General features: G+C 41.9%; 1 protein-coding gene across 1 annotated transcript; it reads right to left on the bottom strand.

Moving 5' to 3' along the window:
- Positions 1-3596: 3596 nt before the first annotated feature.
- LOC120025289 (polycystic kidney disease protein 1-like 2) lies at positions 3597-13422 on the bottom strand. Its single transcript, XM_038969777.1, has 28 exons — positions 13280-13422; positions 12991-13167; positions 12672-12809; positions 12399-12542; positions 12199-12323; positions 11910-12030; positions 11599-11730; positions 11165-11390; positions 10864-11054; positions 10512-10742; positions 10327-10428; positions 10054-10232; positions 9814-9960; positions 9517-9716; positions 9194-9426; positions 8784-9006; positions 8217-8680; positions 8022-8118; positions 7774-7914; positions 7498-7683; positions 7053-7383; positions 6762-6895; positions 6537-6664; positions 6258-6418; positions 5930-6140; positions 5620-5721; positions 5410-5541; positions 3597-4289 (listed from the first exon to the last, which is right to left on the bottom strand). The coding sequence occupies exons 1-28, from the start codon at positions 13391-13393 to the stop codon at positions 4128-4130; spliced, it is 4932 nt and encodes a 1643-aa protein (XP_038825705.1). The 5' UTR covers positions 13394-13422; the 3' UTR covers positions 3597-4127.
- Positions 13423-23743: the final 10321 nt, after the last annotated feature.

A 23743-nucleotide genomic window follows, 5' to 3' on the forward strand; every position in this document is an offset into this window, starting at 1 on the left:
AACAATTTACACTGAACATTTGACAAAAACACATTTACTGGAAGAACTGTGCAGATTCCTATTTGGTGACAGAAGTTCAGTAAAAGCACCCTCAGCTTTTTATGTGACCACGTTTTCCAAAAACTCAGTTAAAGGCTCACTGCATGGAAGTTGAAAACACTCTAACCTTCAGAGATGACTGTGACATCAGTAGAATGGATCTAGCACACGAGATTCAGAATTGACCTGATCTGCCATCAGATAAGATGACTGCCTTTGAGCTGCTTTCCGTTCTCTGTGAGAAAAACCTGGAGGAACTCTATCCTAACCTGTGGACAGCCCTAAGAATTGTGGTCACCCTACCAGTAACAGTAGCATCGGCAGAGAGGATATTTTCAAAATGTAAGCTAATCAAAAGCCACCTGAGGTCTTCCATGTCACAGGAATGTTTGAGTGGTCTGGCCATCATGAGCATAAATCATGACGTGGGAAAACACATGTCCTATGATGACATCATTGATGATTTTGCCTCGAGAAAGTGCAGAAGAGGAATATTTTGATGGTAAGATTTTAATTCAAACATTCAAATGTTTACATACTTAGCAACATTTACAAATGTATGACAGAAGTGCATTTGTGTAAATGACTGCTTAACTAACTATGTGACATAGTTTCTCAATTTCCTCCAGACAGTCCAGATAGACTGGTGTCCATGCTGATGCTGAAAATGTCCAGGCTGTAGAGGGAACCAAAGTTAATCACACAGCTGTATAGGTTTTATTTTACTATTTTAAGACATATAGCTGCAGCCATAGCCTATAGGCTTATGTTTACATTGTATAGACTAATCTAATTGCATAATATTGTGAGGATATTGTGAGGACTGGACTAATTATATTTTATTATTTTCTACATTTTATATTTTCTACAATTTCTTATTTATGTTAATGTTTGTATTCACTTATCTTAAGATTCTATAGAAAATACTCTATTCAATAAATATTGTTTGTTTATACCTCATTCTGTTCTGTATAGGTCTAGTTATTCTTAGGCCGATGGAGCAAACTGTTTTAAAGGAGGGAGGATTGTAGTGGGAGCACTGGGATGTCAGGTGTGACTATGTGGCAATGGTAAATGGTTTACATGGCTCACGGGTCAGGTAGGAGGGCCCCTTAGCAGAATTTTGCTTCGGGCCCCAGGGAGTTCAGGTACAATGAAACTGCTAATAGCTCATCAGTTATGGATTCTTGATCACTCCAACGTTACTTGGATAACTGTGACAATTCTAGAGCTAATACAGATGTAGGATCTTAATTTGAGCCAGTTTGCTTCAGCAGGAAAATAATCCTACTGGAACAGGAAATGCGGATTACTCTGTGGATTATAATTAATAGACGTTCTTGTAGGGGTTGATACATTTCTCGTAAGAGCCGAATCATGTGGAAACTACAAACTTAAGAAGCCGTATCAAACCTACACTACATGTTTTGAATGTCCTGCATTGCAGGAAAGTTCTCCTGCAACAGGGTGATCAAATTAAGATCCTACATCTGTACATGCCAACGAACGTTGACTTTCGAGGATTTGTGCATTTATCAAACCCAAAACCCATGTGGGGTCCTCTCGGGCACCCCGGACACTTTTTGTGACACTAGATAACCTTGAGCTGATAGCGTGCCCTTTGTTGCAGTGACGTTTCATGATAATATCTGATCTATAAACTTCCCATTGGTTCTTCTGTGCACACTATGGTGACCACGGGTAATGAGGAATCAGGGTTTGATTCCGGAGAGTGAGCCTGAGCCATGGCTATTATACCCAAGGATTAAGGCAGCAGGTGCAAAATTACCCGCTGCCGACTTGGGGAAGTACACAAAAAGAACAAAATAGGACTCTAGAGGCCCTGTAATTGGAGTGAACACACTAGAATTATTTAACGAGGATCCATTGCTAATATTTAGAAGTTGAATTGTACAGTGGTTAGAAACTTCGGAAATTGTCATGAATATGTTTTAATAGTCAAATTTGACTGCCTGTTGTGTATTGTCCAACGGTGTGACATAATGTCCTACGGGTGATGCTGATAAATGAAAGGGAAAAATGGTCTTGTCTTGGACAAAATGTGAAAATAATTGTTAAGCATGTGGCAGGTAACATCATCATAAGACACAAGTAAATGAATAACTTTTTCTCGAGGTTTGGCAAAATTACGGTAAATCTTACTCAAAATGTAATGGGGAGGCACTTGGTTATTGTCATTGTACAAGAAAATAATTAGTTTTTTATTGAAATTCCAGAAAATCATGACTGATTTAAAGACAGAAGAAACTAATAATGAGTACAATTCATTTTCTTGTCTATTTGAGAATCATTGAACATTTATATTTACATGAATAACGATGCCACACCAGAGGACAAATTCAAAGCACTAATGCATGAAATGGTTTGTTAATTTTGATATAAATGTTAAATCATCGGTGGCCACGAAACATTTCGAATTGTGTAGACATTGTTTGCAATTTTTGAAAATGTTATATATATATTATTAAAAATAGAGGGGAATTGAATTTGACATGAGGTAAGTAGAGAGCAAGTGGGCCTAAAATAGACCCACTTTTGGAAAGTATTTTTAATAATATGTTCGTTTCGATATTTGGTTTTACATTCCTCCCATATAAAAGAGATTCTCCAGTACTTTTGTAGCCGGTAGTTCTGAAAGTAGCACTCACAAGCCAAAAGTGTTTCCCGAAAATTGCATACTACATCGCATATTTGCAGATATGTGCACCACATCAGTGCTCTTTCTCGCTCTGCTTTGTGTGCATCTTGCTAGCTGTCACTCAAATGGAGAAAGGCTAAAGCTCGTTGGCTGAAACTCGAAATGTTAGGGGGCTGGCCCATGTGGAGGTAAATGTAGGGAAAATGGCGCCACGCAGATGCCAGAAAACAGTCGCTTTTAAACTATGGATTTCGTGGCTAATTGAGGTAAGTAATAAAAATAGTATCCACGAGTTCATCTGACTCTGGGGAAGTAGATAAAGGGCCTCATTGCCAAAATCCTGAAGTATCCCTTTAATGACCTACCATCCTGCACACCAGCACAGTAAATTGAAATTGAATTTATAATTACTTCTGGCTTCCCACAAACTGTTTTTGTGCAAGCCAATACAATAGGGAGCAACACAAGTGTATGTAAATATACCCGCATTGCAAAAAGCACCTATGTTGTAGCTATCTACAGTAGCTAGCCAAGCTTGCAGTTTGTCCATGCAACTATGGGCCAGTCAAGCCAAGCTAGATTTCTGCTTAATCTATGCATGGTACGGCTAGTTTAGCCTATAACCAACTGTGTTCGTTTTCATTGTGTGGCTTATTTATATTTTTAGCATATAGGATGGCAACTTCACCTAACTTCGACATGGCCTGTCAACCAAGCATGTATAACTCTGTCACCCAACCAGACTGGGGTTAAAATACTTTCAGGTTTTTCTATTATTTTACAATACATTTCGAAACAAGTATCCAGATAAACTTTATTTGAAATAAAAATACACTCTCATGCATTTAACCCAGGTATTTGAAAAATACTTTCAAATACAATTTAGTTGTAACCATTCAAAATAAGGTACTTGTTTTGGGCTGTGTATTTGAAAATACTCAAATACAAAGAAAAAAGTATTTATATAACAAATACACATGCATTTGAACTTAGGTCTGCACCCAACTCTTGCAAGTAAAAACAGAAACTGCACTAAACCATTTCTGTAGTAGTTCTTTATCCTAGGGAAAGTGATCAGAATGAATTGCGCAGCCCACAACAGTCATCTCAGGCCTTTTATCTGATCTTAATGCAACCCATTATAATGATGAAAGAATACAGTTTGCTATGGTTCAACACCCTTTATATTGTTTATTTATTTTGGAACTAAATATATTGAAAAAGCAGAATTGTTAGACAGAGGAATTATTATTTCCTGTACATATTGTTAGAACATTGCTAGATTTGATTAAACAGCTACAAGCAACCATACAAGTGGTGCAAAAGTCTTGATTTAACATGTTTTAATACTCCTCTTGAGCAACATAAATGAAAGCAGTTCCAATATCAATTCATACAGAGTGGCAGATCTTTACTGAGAAGTAAGCATCTATGAGGATATAGTGGAGGGTTCTTTCTTAGTAACAGAGGCATTGTTGGCATTCACCTTGGGACTGTTACTTTCTTCTTTATCTTCTTTCTTATATTTGATCCCAAACAAGCTGCAGAGCTTCATCAGCATCAGATCCACTATCTCCTCCTCCTCTGAGGGCTGTAAAAAACAGATCAGTCAAATCTGATTGGTCTTACATTGATGCACCTACAGTAGCCAATGGCCACTGTTAAATGGTGGTGTTGATACTGTATTATTTAAGTGATAATGCCCTCGAAGCCGGTGTTTGGAGGATATATTGGCAAACCGTGCTAATATATCCTCCAAACACCGACTTCGAGGGCATTATCACTTTTATACAACGGGTTACAAACATATTCAAATAATGATTGACATTTTTATTAAAAACGTTATTTGGATTAATTTATTCATACTATTTCATCCTACCCAAGCCAGCTAGTCGTTCAGTCTTTTTGTTTTGTATTTATGGACTCGACCCAGTCATGTGTTCTAAATGTTACATTGCCATACTGGCTGGCAACGTTCTTATCCCTTGCTTGCTAGCTAGCCAACTATGGCTAACTTACATTCACATAAAAATGTGCAGCCAGAATAACAGCAAAGCTGCATTTGCATAAACTGTTTTCTAGTGATATTTATTTGGATTCATCCCCATAATGAGCTAATGAGGCACGATTTCACCTGGCATAGAAAATGTGTTCACTTGTCAGGACACTGTTGTTCAGAGGAGCTAGCCAACAACTCAGCTAATCACGTCAAACTGAAGCTGGAAAGACTGCAAACTAGCTGCACTTAGTTTTGTTTTAGCTATTTTCAACTGACATTTCTTTGTATTTATCCATAAAAATGACGGCAGCTGTCTGTCTGTCTCGTCCCGACTCCTTCATTGCTATGGGACAGCTGGAGATCGAATTTTAATATTGAAACAATGTTTCAAATGTTGGAGATACAGACGGCAAGGTTTATACAAATCTCCACTGTTGGAAACTAAATGTTAGTCTAAAAGAAATGTGAGATAATGTCTAGATGCTTTTTATAGTGGAGATCAAGTTTATAAATTGCCTGGCAGGGCTGATGAGACAGTGGATTGCACAGTCAGACGGAACAGAGTAAATAGGCATTTTAACGTCATAGATTTAGCCAGTGGTAACTTGTGGAATAGACACCAGCTGGAATGCGGTTTTAACCAATCAGCATTCAGGATTAGACCCATCCGTTGTATAAACACAGAATATTATATGATTATGATGCACAGTACCTTGTGATGCATTTGCTCTTGAGTGAACGCCACCAGGATGACTGAGATGAACAGGTTCAGAACCACAAAGGTCATGAATATAATGCAGGAGCCGATGAGGAACGCACCAAGCACCGGGTTGTAATCAAGAACCTGGATTGGAAGGAGATACCAATCACAGACCTGCCATCATGACCATAGCTGTAATTTAGAGAGCTTTCCTTTACTAACCTCGTCATAGTTGAAGATGCCCAGTTGCAAGCTGACCATGGTCAGAGCAGAATCCAGGAGAGTCCTATATGAGTACAGCTTCCAGCCATACATCAGATTAGACTGCAGACAATGATCACATGCTAGATTTAGTGTCAAAGCACAATGAATCATAACTCAGCTGTGAAAAGTGAAAGATTCAGTTAAATTGAAGAGACATTTATCACAAAAGCAAGCACATCGCAATTTATTAGGAATACAGATGCATTGCTGCAAGAGAATGCCAAATGGGAAAGTTGGAGAATGAAAAGTTGTCCAGGAAGACCCTTACAACAATAGAATAGGCCAGGAACATAATGGTGATGACCACAAGGAAGCCTGATATGTCAGTCCAGGCACGTTGCAGTGTGGCTGTGATCATGTGTAGCTTGGGGTTGAACCTCATCAGGTGCCACAGTTTGACTGTAGCCAGTAGCACCAGGAATGCGATCAGATACCCCAGCACTGCATCTGCTGTGGCTGTCTCATGGAAACTGGCAAACCTGGATAGAGAGAGGAGAAGTTGAACATCATATAGGAACAACTGACCAACAATAGGGATAGCAGACTAGCGAAAGAATAGCAGAAACTCATGATAGCCCAACCCAGTGTGAACTCACTGGTCTTTATGGTTGTGGTAGTACTCCATGTCCCGGTTCCCTAACAGGCTCCTCTTAATGAAGACAGACAGTGCGCTCCAGCTCAGGAGGATGATGGTGAGCTCCAGCAGGTTCCACTTTGTTTTGAAGTAAGCCCACTTCTGCTGCTTCATCAGCTTTCCCTGTGAGGAGAGGAGAAGAGTTAGACTCAGGAGGAATTCCAGAACAATGGCACTAGACAATTGTGTCACAGATTTTATACGCTTTACACATAAGAAAGGTATTTAAATTAAGGCTTACCTGAACATACATGTAGTAGAAGATAAAGAGGAAATAGATGACCTCAGAGGCCATAACAAAGATGTGGAGTCCACCGGTGGACTGGTATAGTCGGACACTCTGCAGCTCACTGCAAAACTGGAACGCTCCTGAGAGAATAAGACAGGTGCTGACAATCTTGGTTTTGGATGCCTTTAAATACTTACTTTATGCTGTATTCATGGAGAGATATAACAACTGTCTCACCTACAGCTGTGGTCTCCAGCATGAGTGTGACAATGCAGAAGAGGTTGACATTGGCATTGTACACTGTGAACTCTACAAAGACTGCTCGGGTGAACAAATCAAGCCAGGTGTTGTCAAACAGATACTGAAGGGTACTGCAGGGACAGAATACATGGAATAATTAAAATACACCCTTCGATACACAGGGCCGGACTACAGCCTTTGGGGACCGGGGCACCAACCTCCATTATATAAATTTGCTATGGCATGATAATTGTGATCAATTTGAAGCATTGGTAATTATGAGCTTACCTGCTAGCGTTCTGTGAGTCAGGGCCCAGGTCCACCACAAACCCCCCTCCCCTGTAGAGAACCACACTGCCCCAGATGGGTTGGGCTCTGAGTCGGGCCTGGGTTTGGTACTGCCAGGGGCTGCGGAGGGTCTTTGAGTTGTTTTCACTTGCAGAGCGGTTCCAGCCTGGCCCATAGGAGCCCATGTCCTCCACCTCCCATGAGTATGGAGCATGGCAGTCAGGTACAGCCTGGCGCATGGAGCGGGCGATGCGGCAGGAGTTCTTCTGCACCCTCACCTGGCGAAGACGGGCATTACCAACCAGTTTGGAGTTCCCATCTGTGATAAAACCTTTAACACACCATTTGCTTTTGTTGACACAGGATTCAATCTATACCTTTATATAGGACATTTTGGAGTTTCATGTTTCTCAAAGAAATAAACATCCTCTTTAGAGAATCCTACCTGGGTACTCTCCGAAGAGGTTGCTGAGGAGAGAGGTATTTGCCCAGGTGAACACATTTCCGTGGCTCATGCTGTCTGAGATCCCTTGGCTGAAGCTCTGCCGAATGTGCTGAATCAGGAAGTAAGCGTTAGGGTCCCGCTGACCATACGCCACCAGGAGCAACATCCACATGAACCCCATGTAGGCTGCAACAGAATCATAGGGCTTAAACATGCATGTTAACCAATAGGTGCAGTGAATGACAGTGCAGTGAATGAAAAAGCGGTTCCTCTTACTGAGAATCTCTTTGATGAGGGCGAAAACCTTCTGCTCCTTGATCATGTTGTTCCTCATCCTCTCGATGTCTGTGGGTGGCGGGGGCTGGTAGAAGCTGCATGTGCTATCCCTCCTGACAGCCCAGACTACATCAGGGTCATCTGTGGACCAGATTGTGTCATCTTACACTGCTTAATGTTGTAAAAGTCTAGCTAATGTACAAGTAAACAGAATTTCCCCAAAACTGTAAATAAGGAAAACAAAGAACCTGGGTTTCTGAGTGCCCCCTCAATTTTTGGATCCCCATATTCGTCCTGATCAACTTTCTTCAGAACGAGAGCAAAGAAGGCTGCTAAACCTAGCACCTGTGTTAGGAAATTCACAAAGTTATACCCAGATTACAGATACATGCTTCAGGGCATTTTACATTGAAATCAGAAAGTTCTAATCTGATGTTTCTCACTTTCAGCGGCTGAATGATTAGGAGGCTCTGAAAGAAAGAAACAACCATGGAGATGAGCCAGCTTATAGAACGGTCCTTCCCATAGGTCAACCCATACATCATGGTGAAGTATCCTGATACTCCGCTGGTGGCTACCACCAGTATCCAGCCGATAAACACAAACCACCAGGGAAGCCCGTCTTGACAGCACTTTTTACTGCCCCTGTCCCCATCACTACTCTCAGCTTGGCCTGGGCTTTGATCCAGCTCGTCCCCTCCCAGGCTGGAAGACTCTAGCAGTCCCTTCATGCCCTGGACCTGCTGCACTGCCCGGCAGTAGTTGTCTGGGTTGGGGAAGCGAGAAGGTCCCAGTAGGCTCAGCTCCTTCTCTACATGGCGTAGCTGCCTGTACAGATACTGGCTGTTGGTGCTCCTTTTCTGTCTCCCATCCCCAGTCTTCTCAGGGCTCCCACACAGGCTGCTCTCTGAAAGCAGAGGGGCATAGGAAATATATGGGTCAGACAGAGTTGAACATTTTTAACCAATACTGATGATCATCATTGTAGGATCTGGAGGCTCGGGCTGTACCTTGCAGATTGGTTACCCCTAGTGAGAGAATGAGCGATCCCTCTTTCTTGGAGGCATCAGTGTAGAACTCTCCACCGGCTCGGTTCTGCTGCCGGATTATGTCCTCCACCAGAGAGAGCAGAGTGTTGATATCAGTCTGTGGTCCAGGCTTCATCTCTAACTCCAGGCGTGGAATGGGGCTCTTCATAGCCTTGGAGAGTGACTGAGCAATCTTCTTTATGTCCTGAGAGAATACAGTACATTAACAGCCTTGCTAATGTGGAGAGAATACAGAATAAAGACAGCCAGGATGAGATCAAACTTACAACTGTCTACTTACAAATCATGACTGACATACAGTATCTAAAATTAGTTTTTATGGTAGGGACTGTTGGCTTCAATTGGAATATTAATATATTGACATATTTTACCTTGATGACTGTGTCTGGTGTGAGTTCTCTGTCCCTCTGTGGGAACGAGGGCTGTGAGTGAGTCACTCTGCCAGTCTTCCCCTGCTTGGACACCTCTGCCTTGTGCTTTCCAGGCTTCGTCTCTCGGGGGCGGGTGTTTCTGAAGATACTCACAATGAGGAGATTAATTGGAAACATTATGATTGAACTCTGAACTCCAATCATCAGCTGCTGCCAGGTGAACTCAATATGACCTACAGGAGTAGAAAGAGAAAGAAGAACGAGTTATTGTTCTGAAAACCTACCATTTCCAAATGCCACCATTACTGTGCAGGCGTCCATACCCAGGTCCATGGTCTGCTCAGAGGGGTCGGTAGGGATGCCCCAGAACATGATACTGGTCAGCATGGTGCAGAGCAGCAGAGAGAAACAGCAGGAGACTCGCTGGACACATGTGAAGGTGCTCGTTGGAGGCCGGCTGATCACAGAAAACCAGATGTGGCCATCACGGAAATCTTTTGCCGTCCTCATGAAGAACATATTACTGCAGAATATACGGTAGAGGAAGCATGTACCATAATGGACAATTATGTTTTTATTCATATTTTACCATTCCAAGGTGCATTCAAGTTTCTTCTCACCTGAATTTCTTCAAATCCATCTCCGTGGCTACAGGGAAAACTTTATCCAGAGTGCACTCACTCATATCTATGGCCAGCCATGAGTTACACAGGAAGTGCCACTTCTGTCCTGTCTCTACATCTTGCACCATAACTTTGTTTATGTACCTGCAAGAAAACTCTTATTGTCAACTAGACCTACATCTTCACTTCAAAGTTAAACTTTGGTCATGGGTTTTTCCCCTCCTCCCACTTTCCTACCAGGCTGGGTGCCCCCCTGAGTTGTCGTGCCACAGCCTGATGCTCTGCAGCTCCCCCAGAGAGAAGGGCGTGGTCAACAGAAATGTATCCACTGCACCCCTCTCAAACACAGGCTTGTCAGGGTCAGTGAGGTGGTGTGGCTCACTCTCTCCCTCCATGCCCAGCAGAGTCACAGTAACCTGCAGCAGCAACACAGGGTCAGGGTGACTGAGTGTGGTTTTATCAGAGAAAATAATAGGATGTCCTACAGCAGTGGGAACTGTTGGTACTGACCTGAGAGGAGGTGGAAGCACCACGCCGATGCCCAGTGCTGATATTCAGCATGTAACGGTATTCAGCCAAGGGGTCATTATCTTCCAACAATGTCACCTTCACCTACAAGAAGTAACACTTGAAGGTAAAACTCTGCATCAACAGCAAAGATGATTAAATGGTAGCAGTGGTTTTTCAAGTCAGACCTTGGCTGTGTCCTGGATGTCCTTCCTGCGTGCCCATATGACCACCAATACGTAAGCAACAAAGATGGAACCAATAAAGCACACCACCACAGGATTTTGTGCGAAGGTGCCAAAGAGCTCAGCCGTACGTGACACGTCTACGAGGTTGGGCATGACGAAGAAAGAGTTCCCGAAGAAGGTCAAGTGCGTACATAAGCACTGGGTGGCCAATAGCGTGGTTAAAGGACCAACCTAAGGAGATCACAGTTGGTTTATGTATTTCATTATGGCCTGGTCTAGGATTGCAGGGATGCTGCAATGTGCCTTTGTTTTATCATAAGGTGTTGTGTCGTGTAGTACTTGTTTCACTCACCCTGCAGCCATCTTCACTCCAGGTGGATAAGGTTTCATTCCAATATTTGCACTGAGCAGCAATGGAGGTGACAGTCACAGTGGCATTGACGGATTTAACCCCTGCTTCCACAATGGGCCTCACAACAAGGTAATGCACCCCAACTTTTCCTGTCAAATCATTGGGACCCAGGACCCAGGTGTATTTCTCCTCTGTACCCAAAACACACACACAGTTTCTAAACATGAAATGTTATCCGTTCATCATGCTTCACAATTGTTATGTCTACGTGACTCATATGTACGTTCAGGAGGTACATTACCTGGCGTGTTGCTCTGGTGAGGCATCTGAGTCTTGGCTATGTATTGTTTATCATTTGGGTAGTCTTTATACCCCAGGAACAGTTGAAAGGTTATGTCCTTCGATGGCTTTATCTTCAGCACCAGTGTTACATCAGGTGAAGGGACGTCGACCATCAATGTGCTATAGTTTCCCAAGTACAGTATTGTGCTGTTTGCTTGCCCTCCTTCAGGCCTTGGCAAGAAGATCTGAGCATCAAAGAAGAGATTATGTTTTTCAAAGAAGAGATAATGGGTATATCATTTATTATATACAACAGGATGTCATTCGACACTGATATCTGATCCAGTATCTGCAATCTTATATATTTAATTTAATATGGTATTATTAAGGCAACAGTAGAGTTGTTACACTCTCAAATGACATAGAATATGAAGGGGTTTGCAGCACTCTGACCTCAATCTCCTCAGATAGGTTCTCTATGGGGATGACAGAACCATCTCCTCTGGTCAGGGAGACAGACCCCACAGTGCCGGTAATGTTGTTCTCCTCGCTCCATGAAAATGGGTTCTTCTTCAAACTCAGCATCTGTAACAAGTGGGAAATAGTGAATCAAGAGAGAGGGTTTAAAAACCATAACTAATTATTCATCAACAAAACTAACAGGTACAAAAATACATATCTCTCTTCACAATGAAAATCCCTCTCATGCATATTGACTCATGATAATACATAAATACAGTATATAGTCCCACATGCAAACTTACTCGCACATCCACTGGTTCATATGGAGAAAGGATATCAGCACCCAGGGGAGGGAAGGAAAAGCTTGCAGAGGAGCTTATTGGGTTGCTTATAGACTGCATCTGAATAGTTTCTGTTGACACTCTGAGAGGGCATGATATGCTGTCACTCAATATTGAGGCTATAAAACAGTTGCAATATCTTGCAGACATTGTATTGTAACAGCAATTAAAATATGTCTGATGTGTTACAATTGTTGCTTTTTAAAACTACAGTTCCTTTTCTTATGTCCTCTGCCCACATTCTTCTTACCTGTTCACAAACACAGTGATCTGAGAGCTGTTGACAATCACAGGAGCTTCATCAACCTTCTTCCAATTCAACAGTGCACTCTGCACATTGTCCATGCCCTTGAGAAGTAAATCAGAGACTTCTCTCTGTGAAAGACAAACTGTTCAGTAAGGCTGCTTCATTACTGTCATTAGACTAAGTGAAGGTAAATATGTGCTCACGTTTGAGGAAACATCCAGGATATTGCTGGCTGCCTCTACAATTGGTGTAGCTGCCTGCACCATCTCCTCTTCTCCACCATGCTCACTGGTGTTCATGGAGAGGAGGGAAGAGCTGAGGTTTGCCACCAGGAAGCTAGCTTCAAGCTGGAAAAAATAGACCGTCTGAAATGAAGTCTTTATTCTGGGCACATTTTGACCAATAGGCCTATGTGTTTGTGTGAATTACTCCATGCTACCCTGCTTCCATGGGGGGCTAGGTCTATCCAAGTGTACCTGAGCATCGGGACTAAGCTCATCACCCCTCTTGGTGAGTCCTGCCACAGCTCTGGCCGTCAGCTGCACTTTCTGAGGAGTGCTGCTGGAGCTGTTCTCCAGTGCTTCAGTTATATTCATCAGCATCTGTTCTCGCAGCTTAAGGAGACACACCAACATTGAAGAATGATGTTTAAAGCCCTTAACCTGGACCTTTTACATGTATGCCAATTGCACAATCTCCATCTGGATTAATCAATCAGGATACCTCACAAACATCTGTCTTGTAAACTCAATGAAAACATACCACTATCTTTGTGAAAACACACACTCCTTATACCTTCATCCTGTTATTCTTTTCCTCACTGGAGCCTTTATTCAGTATGTCCGACACAGACTTGAACATCTGTCCAAGGGTCTCTCCAGAGAGCATCCCCTGCTGCACTAGATTAGCCACTGTGTCCGCCACTGCAGATTGGAGCTCCTGCACTGGAGTACCGGACTTGGCTGGCCGCACCTTGGGGGATAACAACTAAATGAGTGCTCCAATTACTAAATGGATGTGAACTATGGAGACGAAAGGCAAGACAGAGCCCATACATTCAATTATATAATTGATAATAACAAACCTCAGTGGTGATTGTGGTACTTCCACGTGTCTTTGTGTTCAATTCTGTAACAGTCACATCTACCGACAGCATGTAGTTGCTGCTTATCTCCCCAACAGGTAGGAAGATTAACATTACTTTATTTACAGAACTGCAGCGCAGATGTTTACCTGAAAGATAAAGAAGAAAAACGATCTGATTACATAGATCATTTTTTAAACTAAATCAATATGTCATTTTATCTTAATCTGGCTCTGGTGCTAAACTTCTTTGATGGGAGAAGGTCTCCTAAAATATACAACACTGGCAAAGAGGGATACTCACCTTGGTCAGTTTTAAAACAATATTTGCAGCCGTTTGTGCAAGATGTAGGTGTTGTACAGGTGATATTGAAAGGATCCAGAACGGTGCCATTTGGAGGGAAAATACTACATGAAGGGGGACTTAAGGTGATAGCTGGAGCAGCGGTTACAGGTAGCGTAGTATCAGCAGGTGCAGGAGTCGTAACACCTGGTATCTGAATGGTGTACCTGGCATATTCAAAAGTTTCCTTATCTAAAGAACGGTGATATAAAGGGATATTGATATCTTATTTCCACTTGTGAATATGTTACATTAGGTCCATACTTTCTGAGGATGAATCAATCCAAACTATGCTCCTATAAATATCTCAAACAAAAATGGGGATGTCTAATTGATCAGTCGGAAAATGTCTAAATATTAAATTATTTTGCACTTCATTTTTTCTGTCAGTACGCTAAAGGACAGTTTGATGCAAGTTCAACATATCTGAAGGACATCCTGTTATCAACTGTGTTAACCAAACATTTCGCCTGTACTTATAGTGTTTTTGGAATTGAATACAAGGAATAGATACTCACCATAAACTATCACATGGAGATTCTGAAACCTATCTGAAGCTTCTTTCAGGTAGTTTTTGCTCACTTTGTACTCTTTCTGACCATCTAGATCTTTTCTTTCTGTAAGTGGCTTTTTCCCTGCGTTGTTGTAACAGTTTTGCAGGGCACCCTAGAAGACCACAGAATTCAAAATGTTGTCCTCATGTACGCTGAACTCTGGCTATTGTATAGTCAATCACATGCAGTCCACAAATAATGTGTTTATGCATCAATTTGTTATATTTATCTAGAATATGTCAACTTAAAATTAGACAGCATGGGTTAGTCAATAAATTGATTCATGCACTCCAACAAAACTCATTCACACATGAAAACAAGCATTTCGCTACATCCACAATAACATCTTCTGAACACGTGTATGTGACAAATAAAATTTGATTTGAACCCAATAAAACATATGATTGCATTCAGCATGCAACAATAAAGGAATCTCAGACTTACTGTTGAAGGTTTTGGGTCCTCAATATGCCAAATCACCTTTGGGCAACTGGAGTTACAGTCCAATTTGAATTTGACGTCTTTTTTTACATCCACTATATTACAATTATCCTGGCAACTGAAAGAATATAGGAACGTTTTTAGCATAAAATAGATCTTAAAAACATTGAATTCACATTTTGTAACATAGTAACTTGATTATTGCTTCGTAAATACATAGCAATGGAGTTCAGCAGTTATTGTTATCATACAAATGGAAATAGGAACAGTGTTGTACCAGAAACAGTTTACCTTTGTAATAACAAAGCAATACATACATTATTATGTAATTATTGGGCAATTAATGCAACATTATTATTAGTGTAATTACAGCATGCTCCATAGGCATGAGAGCAACTCATGTTAAATGTGACCAATTTACTTCTGAATTTTAATTAAATCAGTCAATTAACATGCTAATGTCATAACCCTGTTGTACACTTAAGGATTACAAATCTGTCAATAGTCTTAGCTAAATAATTTCTAACCCGATTCATTCCAGATATTTAGCAACATTCTGTATGGCCTCTTAGGCCAGTCCAAAAGCATTATGATGTCCAACATACACATAACTGCCAAAATAAAGGAAACACTTGAGTAAATGAGGGATACAAAGTATATTGAAAGCCGGTCCTTCCCCACAGGTGTTGTTCCTGAGTTAATTATGCAGTTATTATTATTCCCTCATACTAAGGGGCATGTATAAAAATGTCCAGTTATTATTATTATTTTGGCTACCATGGCTGGATGAAGAGATGTCAGTGAGGGCTCTCAAAGGAGCATAGGGGGTTTAAGGTGTGTGTGTGTGTGTGTGTGTGTGTGTGTGTGTGTGTGTGTGTGTGTGTGTGTGTGTGTGTGTGTGTGTGTGTGTGTGTGTGTGTGTGTGTGTGTGTGTGTGTGTGTGTGTGCTTGTCTCAGTCACCAGATCGCAACACAATTGCAGACTTATTGGAGATTCTGGAGTGTTGCATGAGACAGCGTTTTCCACCAGCATCAACAAAACACTAAATTAAGGAATTTCTAGAGGAAGCTTAGTGTCACCTCCCTCCAATAGAGATCCAGGCACTTGTAGAATCTATGCAAGGTGCACTGAAACTGTTCTGGTTGGTGTTTCCTTTATTTTGGCAGTTACCTGTACTTCTCTGAGGATGAGTATGACGATGATACTAGAATTATTAATAGGCTTCTAGGATATTTAAATAGCAATTTTTATAATATTGTCATTGCCTGTTTTTATAATGATACTGATGGGAGTTATCATGTCATGAAATAAAATAGCATGACTTTGTTTAATTATATTAACTTCACTATTTTAAGCCTATCCCCATATTACCCAATTCTAAAGTTGGCGAATTTTGTTGGAGTAACCGTGATGCATCTGGATGTTGAAATCAAGTCAACCCATTTCCCATTGTCACTCCATTTCTTCACAGAAAAAGTGTATTCAAAAAACTCAAATGGGTTTGGAAGACAGTCTTTTTCAATCAAATGAGTCTTGTCTGTTGTTTTATCATTGCATTTCCCTTTACAGTCTTCTTCTATTGGAATTAGAAAGGGAAAATGGTTAGAAAACATCACCATAACGCCATGCTGTAAAAAGATGACAGACAACACTGAGTAAACAGAGAAAAAAAACGATTGAGGTTGTTTTATAGCTTCCATTTTCTGTAACAAAGTTAGTCATTGTTTTTCATTTTATACTGTAATAGGGTAAGGTGAGAGGGTTCTCTTCAACAGCCCAGTGGCTTAAAGGCCTTAACTGGTACTTACTGCATTCCCATTCAAATTTGCTCTGCTTTCCATTAGATAGTCCTCCTAAGCCAGTTACCTCAAGTTTGACGCGTTCAGTGTCTTGACTGGCAGTTTCTGGAATGGCAGTGATTCTCAAGTTATTAGCTCGGCGAACTCTCATATGTTTTTCTGTCTGGGGATGAAAACAAATATGTGAAGAAAAACTGCAGGAAAATAATTACCTTCACATTAGTGAAAAAGGTGCTACCTGTTTAAGGTTAAAGTGGAATATATACATTTTTTTGTAATTCTTAGCTATTTCACATACTGTGTTTGCATAGCCATTCTGCCTGAGGTCTGAACTGTTGTGACAAACAACTGTTGTGTTCCCCACATCCACATCCATGTGTGAGAAGACATTCCAGGCCCTGACTTTCACTTGCAAAAATCCTGTAACAAAACAGTTGATATGAATAATATAAACAAGAGTATTATAATAATATATTTTTTAAAGTATCTTCATCAGTCACTGTTTTAATCTCTGAGTAAGGTTTGTTGGATGACAGGTTGAGTAGATAGGTTAGGTACCTTGGATAGTGGTTGAGATATTGTAAACCTGCATGCTGCTGTTTTGCATGTCTCTGGTCTCAGAGATGCTGTCGTTGGCTCCAGACACCTGGAAGAGAAGCTGCACCGGGGCCCCCCGGTCCAGGGAGACACTAACGTAGAGGTCTGAGTCTGGACACCCCCCCTCAGCCATCACGGATCCCAGCAGGCCCTCCACAGGCTCCAGCAGACACACCTGCAGCTCAGTGGACACGCCCAAGACCGAGACCCCGTTTGAGGCATGCAGGGTCAGCTGGTGGCAGCCAGAGCCCAGCTGTTGCTCCACCTCTGGTCCCACTGTGATGTTGTGGGGGACGATTCCTCTGACTGCTGATGAATTGGCCACCAACATCTCACCACTGTGGATTTTGTAGGTCACATTCGTACCTGTAGATAGCAAAGTTGTCTCATTCTACCAAGATTTGTACTCGGAAATGTAAGACCAGATACTTTTATTTCTGCTCATGTTGGTTTTACTTACCAGTTTCTACTTCTACCTGGATTTGAAGGGGACTTCCGTACAGGGCCTTGCAGTTTGCACCATCTGTTGATTGGTTCAAGCTATAGCACTTAATGATGCCAAACTCCCCGATGGCCTTCTGAAGGATGATGTTTTTCTGGACTGTGGACCAGAGACACAGCTGGGTGATGAATATGACTGTGTGTGCTAGGTGCTAGTCTCCGCTCAAGCTTGTCAATGTGTCCAAATACAAGAACTGAAATGTACCAAACTAGAACAAAGTTAATGGCCTACTTGGGTATTTTTGGTTAGTTTAATTTGAAATGCATCACATTGCATTCTGCATTTGAATTGAATATATTCTCATGTGTGTTGCTGTATTATTAGAATGTGCCTGAGGGACAACTAAAGTTCATTGGCTGATGATGCTGTGCCATTTTTCACATTCTGGTCAACTAAAGATTAGTTGTTGTGTAATCCAACTGATAAGAGGGAGAGAGATTAGAATCAAGCAGAGAAGCACGTAGTACAGGTACTGTCTGAAGGCCACACAGCAACCACTGCTTCCTATATCCTGAGGGAGAGGAAAATCACTTTACATAGTACATACTGTAACAGAGCTGTGTAGATAATAAGGGGCATATACTGTAGGCCTGTTTTTGTCACTACAGAAAGCACTACTAATAATGTAAGTTATATGAAATTATCATTATCATCATTAGGCTGTCTTCCTTTTTAGAATTGAGTTGTACAAAAGCCATTACATTTATGGGAGGGGTATCAGTACACATGGTTTAGATAGAGGATTATTATTACAATGCCTACTCTAAATGTCTGCCATTCATGCATGAAACACAAGCTCAGGAGGACAAACAGCGCAATACTTTAAAAGCAAAGGTCAATATTTACTACCTTGTATTTCTATTTATTTGTATTGTTTTTACAACCAAAGCATGTCATTTCAATTGAAAGGCTAAATTCAGTGGCTTTGCTTTTATTCGGCTACTGTGGTTTCCTGTGCGATAAAGACATATTTTATGTTGATTATACAATAGCTCCTTCCTCAAGTGGACTTTTGTTTTCGTGCATTTCCCTCCTTTGCTGCAGCTGTGTTTGTTTTACAATATTAACAGTTCTATCCAGCTGCACTCCTCGCTCTCTGCCTCACAAACACACACACGCATCAAATACAAACCAAATTGGCAGATGAAGTGCAGCTCCTGGCTACAGTTGCTTGTTGCCTCCCACTGAAACCCTGAGCTCCTCAGCATGTGACCACAGCCAGCCCCTGGATCAGGGTCGTTCACCCAGTTAGAGTAGCTGACATCAGAGCCATCAAGCCAGGAGAGAGGACCTGAGGATGTACAGCGCAAACACCAATGAAAGTATTATATTCTATATACACTGAGGGTACAAAACATTAGGAACACCTGCTCTTCAAAGTAGAGGAAATAAAGTATTATTTTCCCACAATATTAGATGTCAGGTCAAACAGATGGGACATGCTTACTGTGTACTATCTAGTTAATTTGATAAATACTATGATAGCTTGTGTTCTCATGAGGGATGTCAGAGGCATGAATAAAATATGTAAAGAAGCAGGAAGGAAAGGAAACAACTCTATTAGGTGATAAAGTTTGGTCCTTTGTGTGGGGAATTAAAAAGACTGCTTTAAATCAAAGGACTGGACAGCATAACCTATTGAATGACAGGTGTACCTCATTAGCTGCTAAAAGGATATATCTAAATGTGGCATTGTCTCCTAGCAATGGTGTGAGATTAATAGATTATAAATCTCCCAGCAAGAGGCCAGCTGATGTGGGAGTGAACAAGCCCAGCATCTTAGTCTTATGTTGGGAGACAGCAGTGGAAATGTAATGGTTTTCTGTACAATATCTGCTCAACTGAATACAATGCACTCTACTCCCACCCTTTGAGATCCTTTGCATGATCAAAGGATCTAATGCATTAGTGTCATCAAATAATGCCCACTTTAGTTGCCTGGGCTGCTCTCTTACCTTCAGCAATAGCAGAGTCCAGGGTTATGTTCAGGGAGGCAGGTGCTAAACCCAGCCACCAGTCCTGCTCTGGCTGCAGGTGCTTCTGTAGGAACTGCTGTGTATCAATATTTAGAATGAAGGCCAGGTGTCCACCACCCCGCTCACACCAGCCCTGTGCACTGAGGAAGGAACGCGGTAGAGCCACAAACTCATAACAGGAGCCGTCAAAATCCTCTTGGTACTCTGGGCAGGATAGAGGTGCCATCTCATCCTCAGCACAAGACAGGCTTAAGAGGAGAGCCATCAAAAGCAACAAAGAGAGATTAGTGCTGTCCATCTTCACCCCTTCACCTGTGCACTATTACAGGCAGCCTGGTGACATGCTGTCTTTAAAGGGGCCTGACATTACAGAATGACCTGTTATGGCTGACTGCACTTTCTTTGTGAACTTCTAATGGACATAATCCTTGTGTACAAACCAACAGACCACAGGGATATAGTGAATGGTCTGCAATAAGGTCATCAGGGAGGACCCTGTGTCAACAGTAATAATGGGTACCTCTGAAGGCTTCCATTGATGTAACACACTGCAGCTTGCAGGTGTAGATCAACTTTATACAGGTTTGGCAGCAACAAACCAATGACCCAGATAAAGACCATCAGAGTTATAAAAGTCCCAAAATACAGAGACTCTTTATATTTATACCACATATTAAACTTTACAGGGCCAAGAATTTTGTTGATTAATATTGGTACTGCTGTGAACTGTAAGATGACTTTTCAATCAACCACTGACCCAGACAGTGGCCTTGTCTCCTGACAGTCATGTCCAACTCTTCTGGACTTTTGACATCCTCAGTTGTAAAGGAAAATGCATGTGTTCGTGTGGTGAACTCGACAAGTCTTCTGTCTGTTTTGACTAATAAGAACATGTCTCTTTTTAGGAGCTGCGTGTGAGTCAGTATCATGTAATTTGGTGTTTATTCCGTTTTAGCTCCCTTGTTTCTATTGTGTATGAAAATGTAATCTAATGAAAGAATGTTGGCGTATATGGGACTCTAGACCAGCGCTTCCCAAACTCGGTCCTGGGGCCCCCCTGGGTGTACGTTTTGGATTTTTCCCTAGCAATACTCAGCTGATTCAAATAATCAAAGCTTGATGATGAGTTGGTTGTCAAACAAAGTTTAAAATGTGTCAGGGTTTCCTTTTAAAATAAATGTATACAGGTAATTCTGATATGTACCCCATAGGTCAAAGGTTAAACTTCTGTTGACCTGAACATTCCATAAATGTGTCTGATGGATAGCTGTGGATCTTTCCAATGATATATAATTAAAGCTTACATGTGAGCAATAACTTGTATACTAGCATTATCTGTCATAGGGTAAAACCCCTATGGGAAAATTGTACGGGATTGAGGAATGAAAGAAAGAGTTATTACTGGAGAAAGCTCCAACTGCTGCACTGCTATCACACATTTTCTAAAATCACTTGGACACATTGTCACCTCCAGTGAGCCTGACAGACCAAATTTGGGGGTCTGGCTCATGGACTAGCTACCGTCGTAGAGTCCTGATGGAGACTGGGAGTCTGGCCTCTCATTAAAAGAGCCTCTGGCTAAATTGGCCCCTCAGTAAAACTAGGCCACTCCTATGTAATTTCCTTATATTTTCATGTCTACTCCTCGGCTCAGAATGATGCAATTACCAGTGCAAGAAAATTAATTGATTGATTTATTGATACACTGATTGCAAATAATTTACAGTGACACTGGATCTCTATTGGAGGGAGGTGACACCAATCTTCCTCTAGAAATTCCATAATTTAGTGTTTTGTTGATGCTGGTGGAAAACGCTGTCTCAGGCGCCACTCCAGAATCTCCAATAAGTCTGCAATTGGGTTGCAATCTGGTGACTGAGACAAGCACACACGTTAAACCCCCTATGCTCCTTTGAGACCCCTCTTTCAAAGTCACTGACATCTCTTCATCCAGCCATGGTAGCCAAAATAATGGGCAGTGAAGTCTAACCATCTACTGACACTTTCATGGATTTTAACATATGTATGCTGGTCTACTCCTTTAAAACTTCTCTTTATCTATTCATGGTTAATTAATGTTTTATATTTTAATTATTTATTTATTGTATTTTTTACCCCCTTTTCTCCCCAATTTTGTGGTATCCGATTGTTAGTAATTACTATCTTGTCTCATCGCTACAACTCCCGTACGGGAGAGACGAAGGTCGAAAGCCATGCGTCCTCCGAAACACAACCCAACCAAGCCGCACTGCTTCTTAACACAGCACGCCTCCAACCCGGAAGCCAGCCGCACCAATGTGTCGGAGGAAATACCGTGCACCTGGCTCCCTTGGTTAGCGTGCACTGCACCCGGCCCGCCACAGGAGTCGCTGGTGCGCGATGAGACAAGGATATCCCTACCGACCAAACCCTCCCTAACCCGGACGACGCTAGGCCAATTGTGCATCGCCCCACGGACCTCCCAGTCGCGGCCGGCTGCGACAGAGCCTGGGCGTGAACCCAGAGTCTCTGGTGGCGCAGCTAGCGCTGCGATGCAGTGCCCTAGACCACTGCGCCACCCGGGAGTCCAATTATTGGTTTTTAATACCGTCCCAGGCCACTATCCAGGCCATGGCAGCCAGAGACAAAATCTCTGTTGGGGAGGCGGAGAGGAAGTTTGAGAGGGGACCAATTTATTATGAAAGGTAAAAAAGTCTTAATGAGGCAATCTGGGATTGGCACATACAGTACATTCGGAAAGTACTCAGACTTTTTCTACATTTTGTTACGTTACAGCCTTATTCTAAAATGGATTCAATTAAACACTTTCCTCATCAATCTATACACAATACCCCATAATGACAAAGCAAAAACAGATTTTTAGACATTTTGCAAATGTATATATAATTTTTAAAATAAAAAAATACCTTATTTACCCTTTTCTATGAGGCTTGAAAATGAGCTCAGGTGCATCCTGTTACCACTGATCATCCTTGAGATGTTTCTACAACTTCAAATAAAATTTTATTGGTCACATACACATGGTTAGCAGATGTTAATGCAAGTGTAGCGAAATGCTTGTGCTTCTAGTTCCGACCATGCAGTAATATCTAACAAGTAATCTAACAATTTCACAACAACTACCTTATACACACAAGTGTAAAGGAATGAATAAGAATATGTACATATAAATATATGGATGAACGATTGCCGTGCGGCATTGATTGGTTGGAGTCCAAGTTGAACTTGATTGGAGTCCACCTGTGGTAAATTTAATTGATTGGACATGATTTGGAAAGGCACACATCTATCTATACAAGGTCCCACAGTTGACAGTGCACGTCAGAGCAAAAACCAAGCAATGAGGTCAAAGGAGCTCCGAGACAGGATTGTGTCGAGGCACAGATCTGGGGAAGGGTAACAAAAAATGTCTGCAGCATTGAATGTCCCCAAGAACACAGTGGTCTCCATGATTCTGAAATGGAATAAATTTGGAGCTGGCTGCCCGGCCAAACTGAGCAATCAGGGGAGAAGGGCCTTGGACTTGGCAGTGACCAAGAACCCAATGGTCACTCTGACAGAGCTCCAGAGTTTCTCTGTGGAGTTGGGAGAATCTTCCAGAAGGACAACATTCTCTGCAGCACTTCACCAATCAGGCATGTATGGTAGAGAGGCCAGACAGAAGCCACTCCTCGGTAAGAGGCACATGACAGCCCGCTTGGAGTTTGCCAAAAGGCACGTTAGGACTCTCAGACCATGAGAAACAAGCATCTCTGGTCTGATGAAACCAATATTGAACTATTTGATCTGAATGCCAAGTGTCACATCTGGAGGAAACCTGACAACATCCCTACGGTGAAGCATGGTGGTGGCAGTATCATTCTGTGGGGCTGTTTTTCAGTGGCAGGGACATGGAGACTAGTCAGGATTGAGTGAAAGATGAATGGAGCAAAGTACAGAGAGATCCTTGATGAAAATCTGCTCCAGAGAGCTCATGACCTCAGACTGTGGCGAAGGTTCACCTTCTAACAGGACAACAACCCTAAGCACACAGCCAAGAGAACGCAGGAGTGGCTTCAGGATAAGTCTCTGAATGTCCTTGTGTGGCCCAGCCAGAGCCCTGAGTTAAACCTGATCGAACATCTCTGGAGAGACCTGAAAATAGCTCTGTAGCGACGCTCCCCATCCAACCTGACAGAGCTTGAGAGGATCTGGAGAGAAGAATGGGAGAAACTCCCCAAATACAGATGTGCCAAGCTTGTAGCGTCATACC

Source organism: Salvelinus namaycush, chromosome 30 (assembly GCF_016432855.1).
Source record: "Salvelinus namaycush isolate Seneca chromosome 30, SaNama_1.0, whole genome shotgun sequence".
Taxonomy (NCBI): Eukaryota; Metazoa; Chordata; class Actinopteri; order Salmoniformes; family Salmonidae; genus Salvelinus; species Salvelinus namaycush.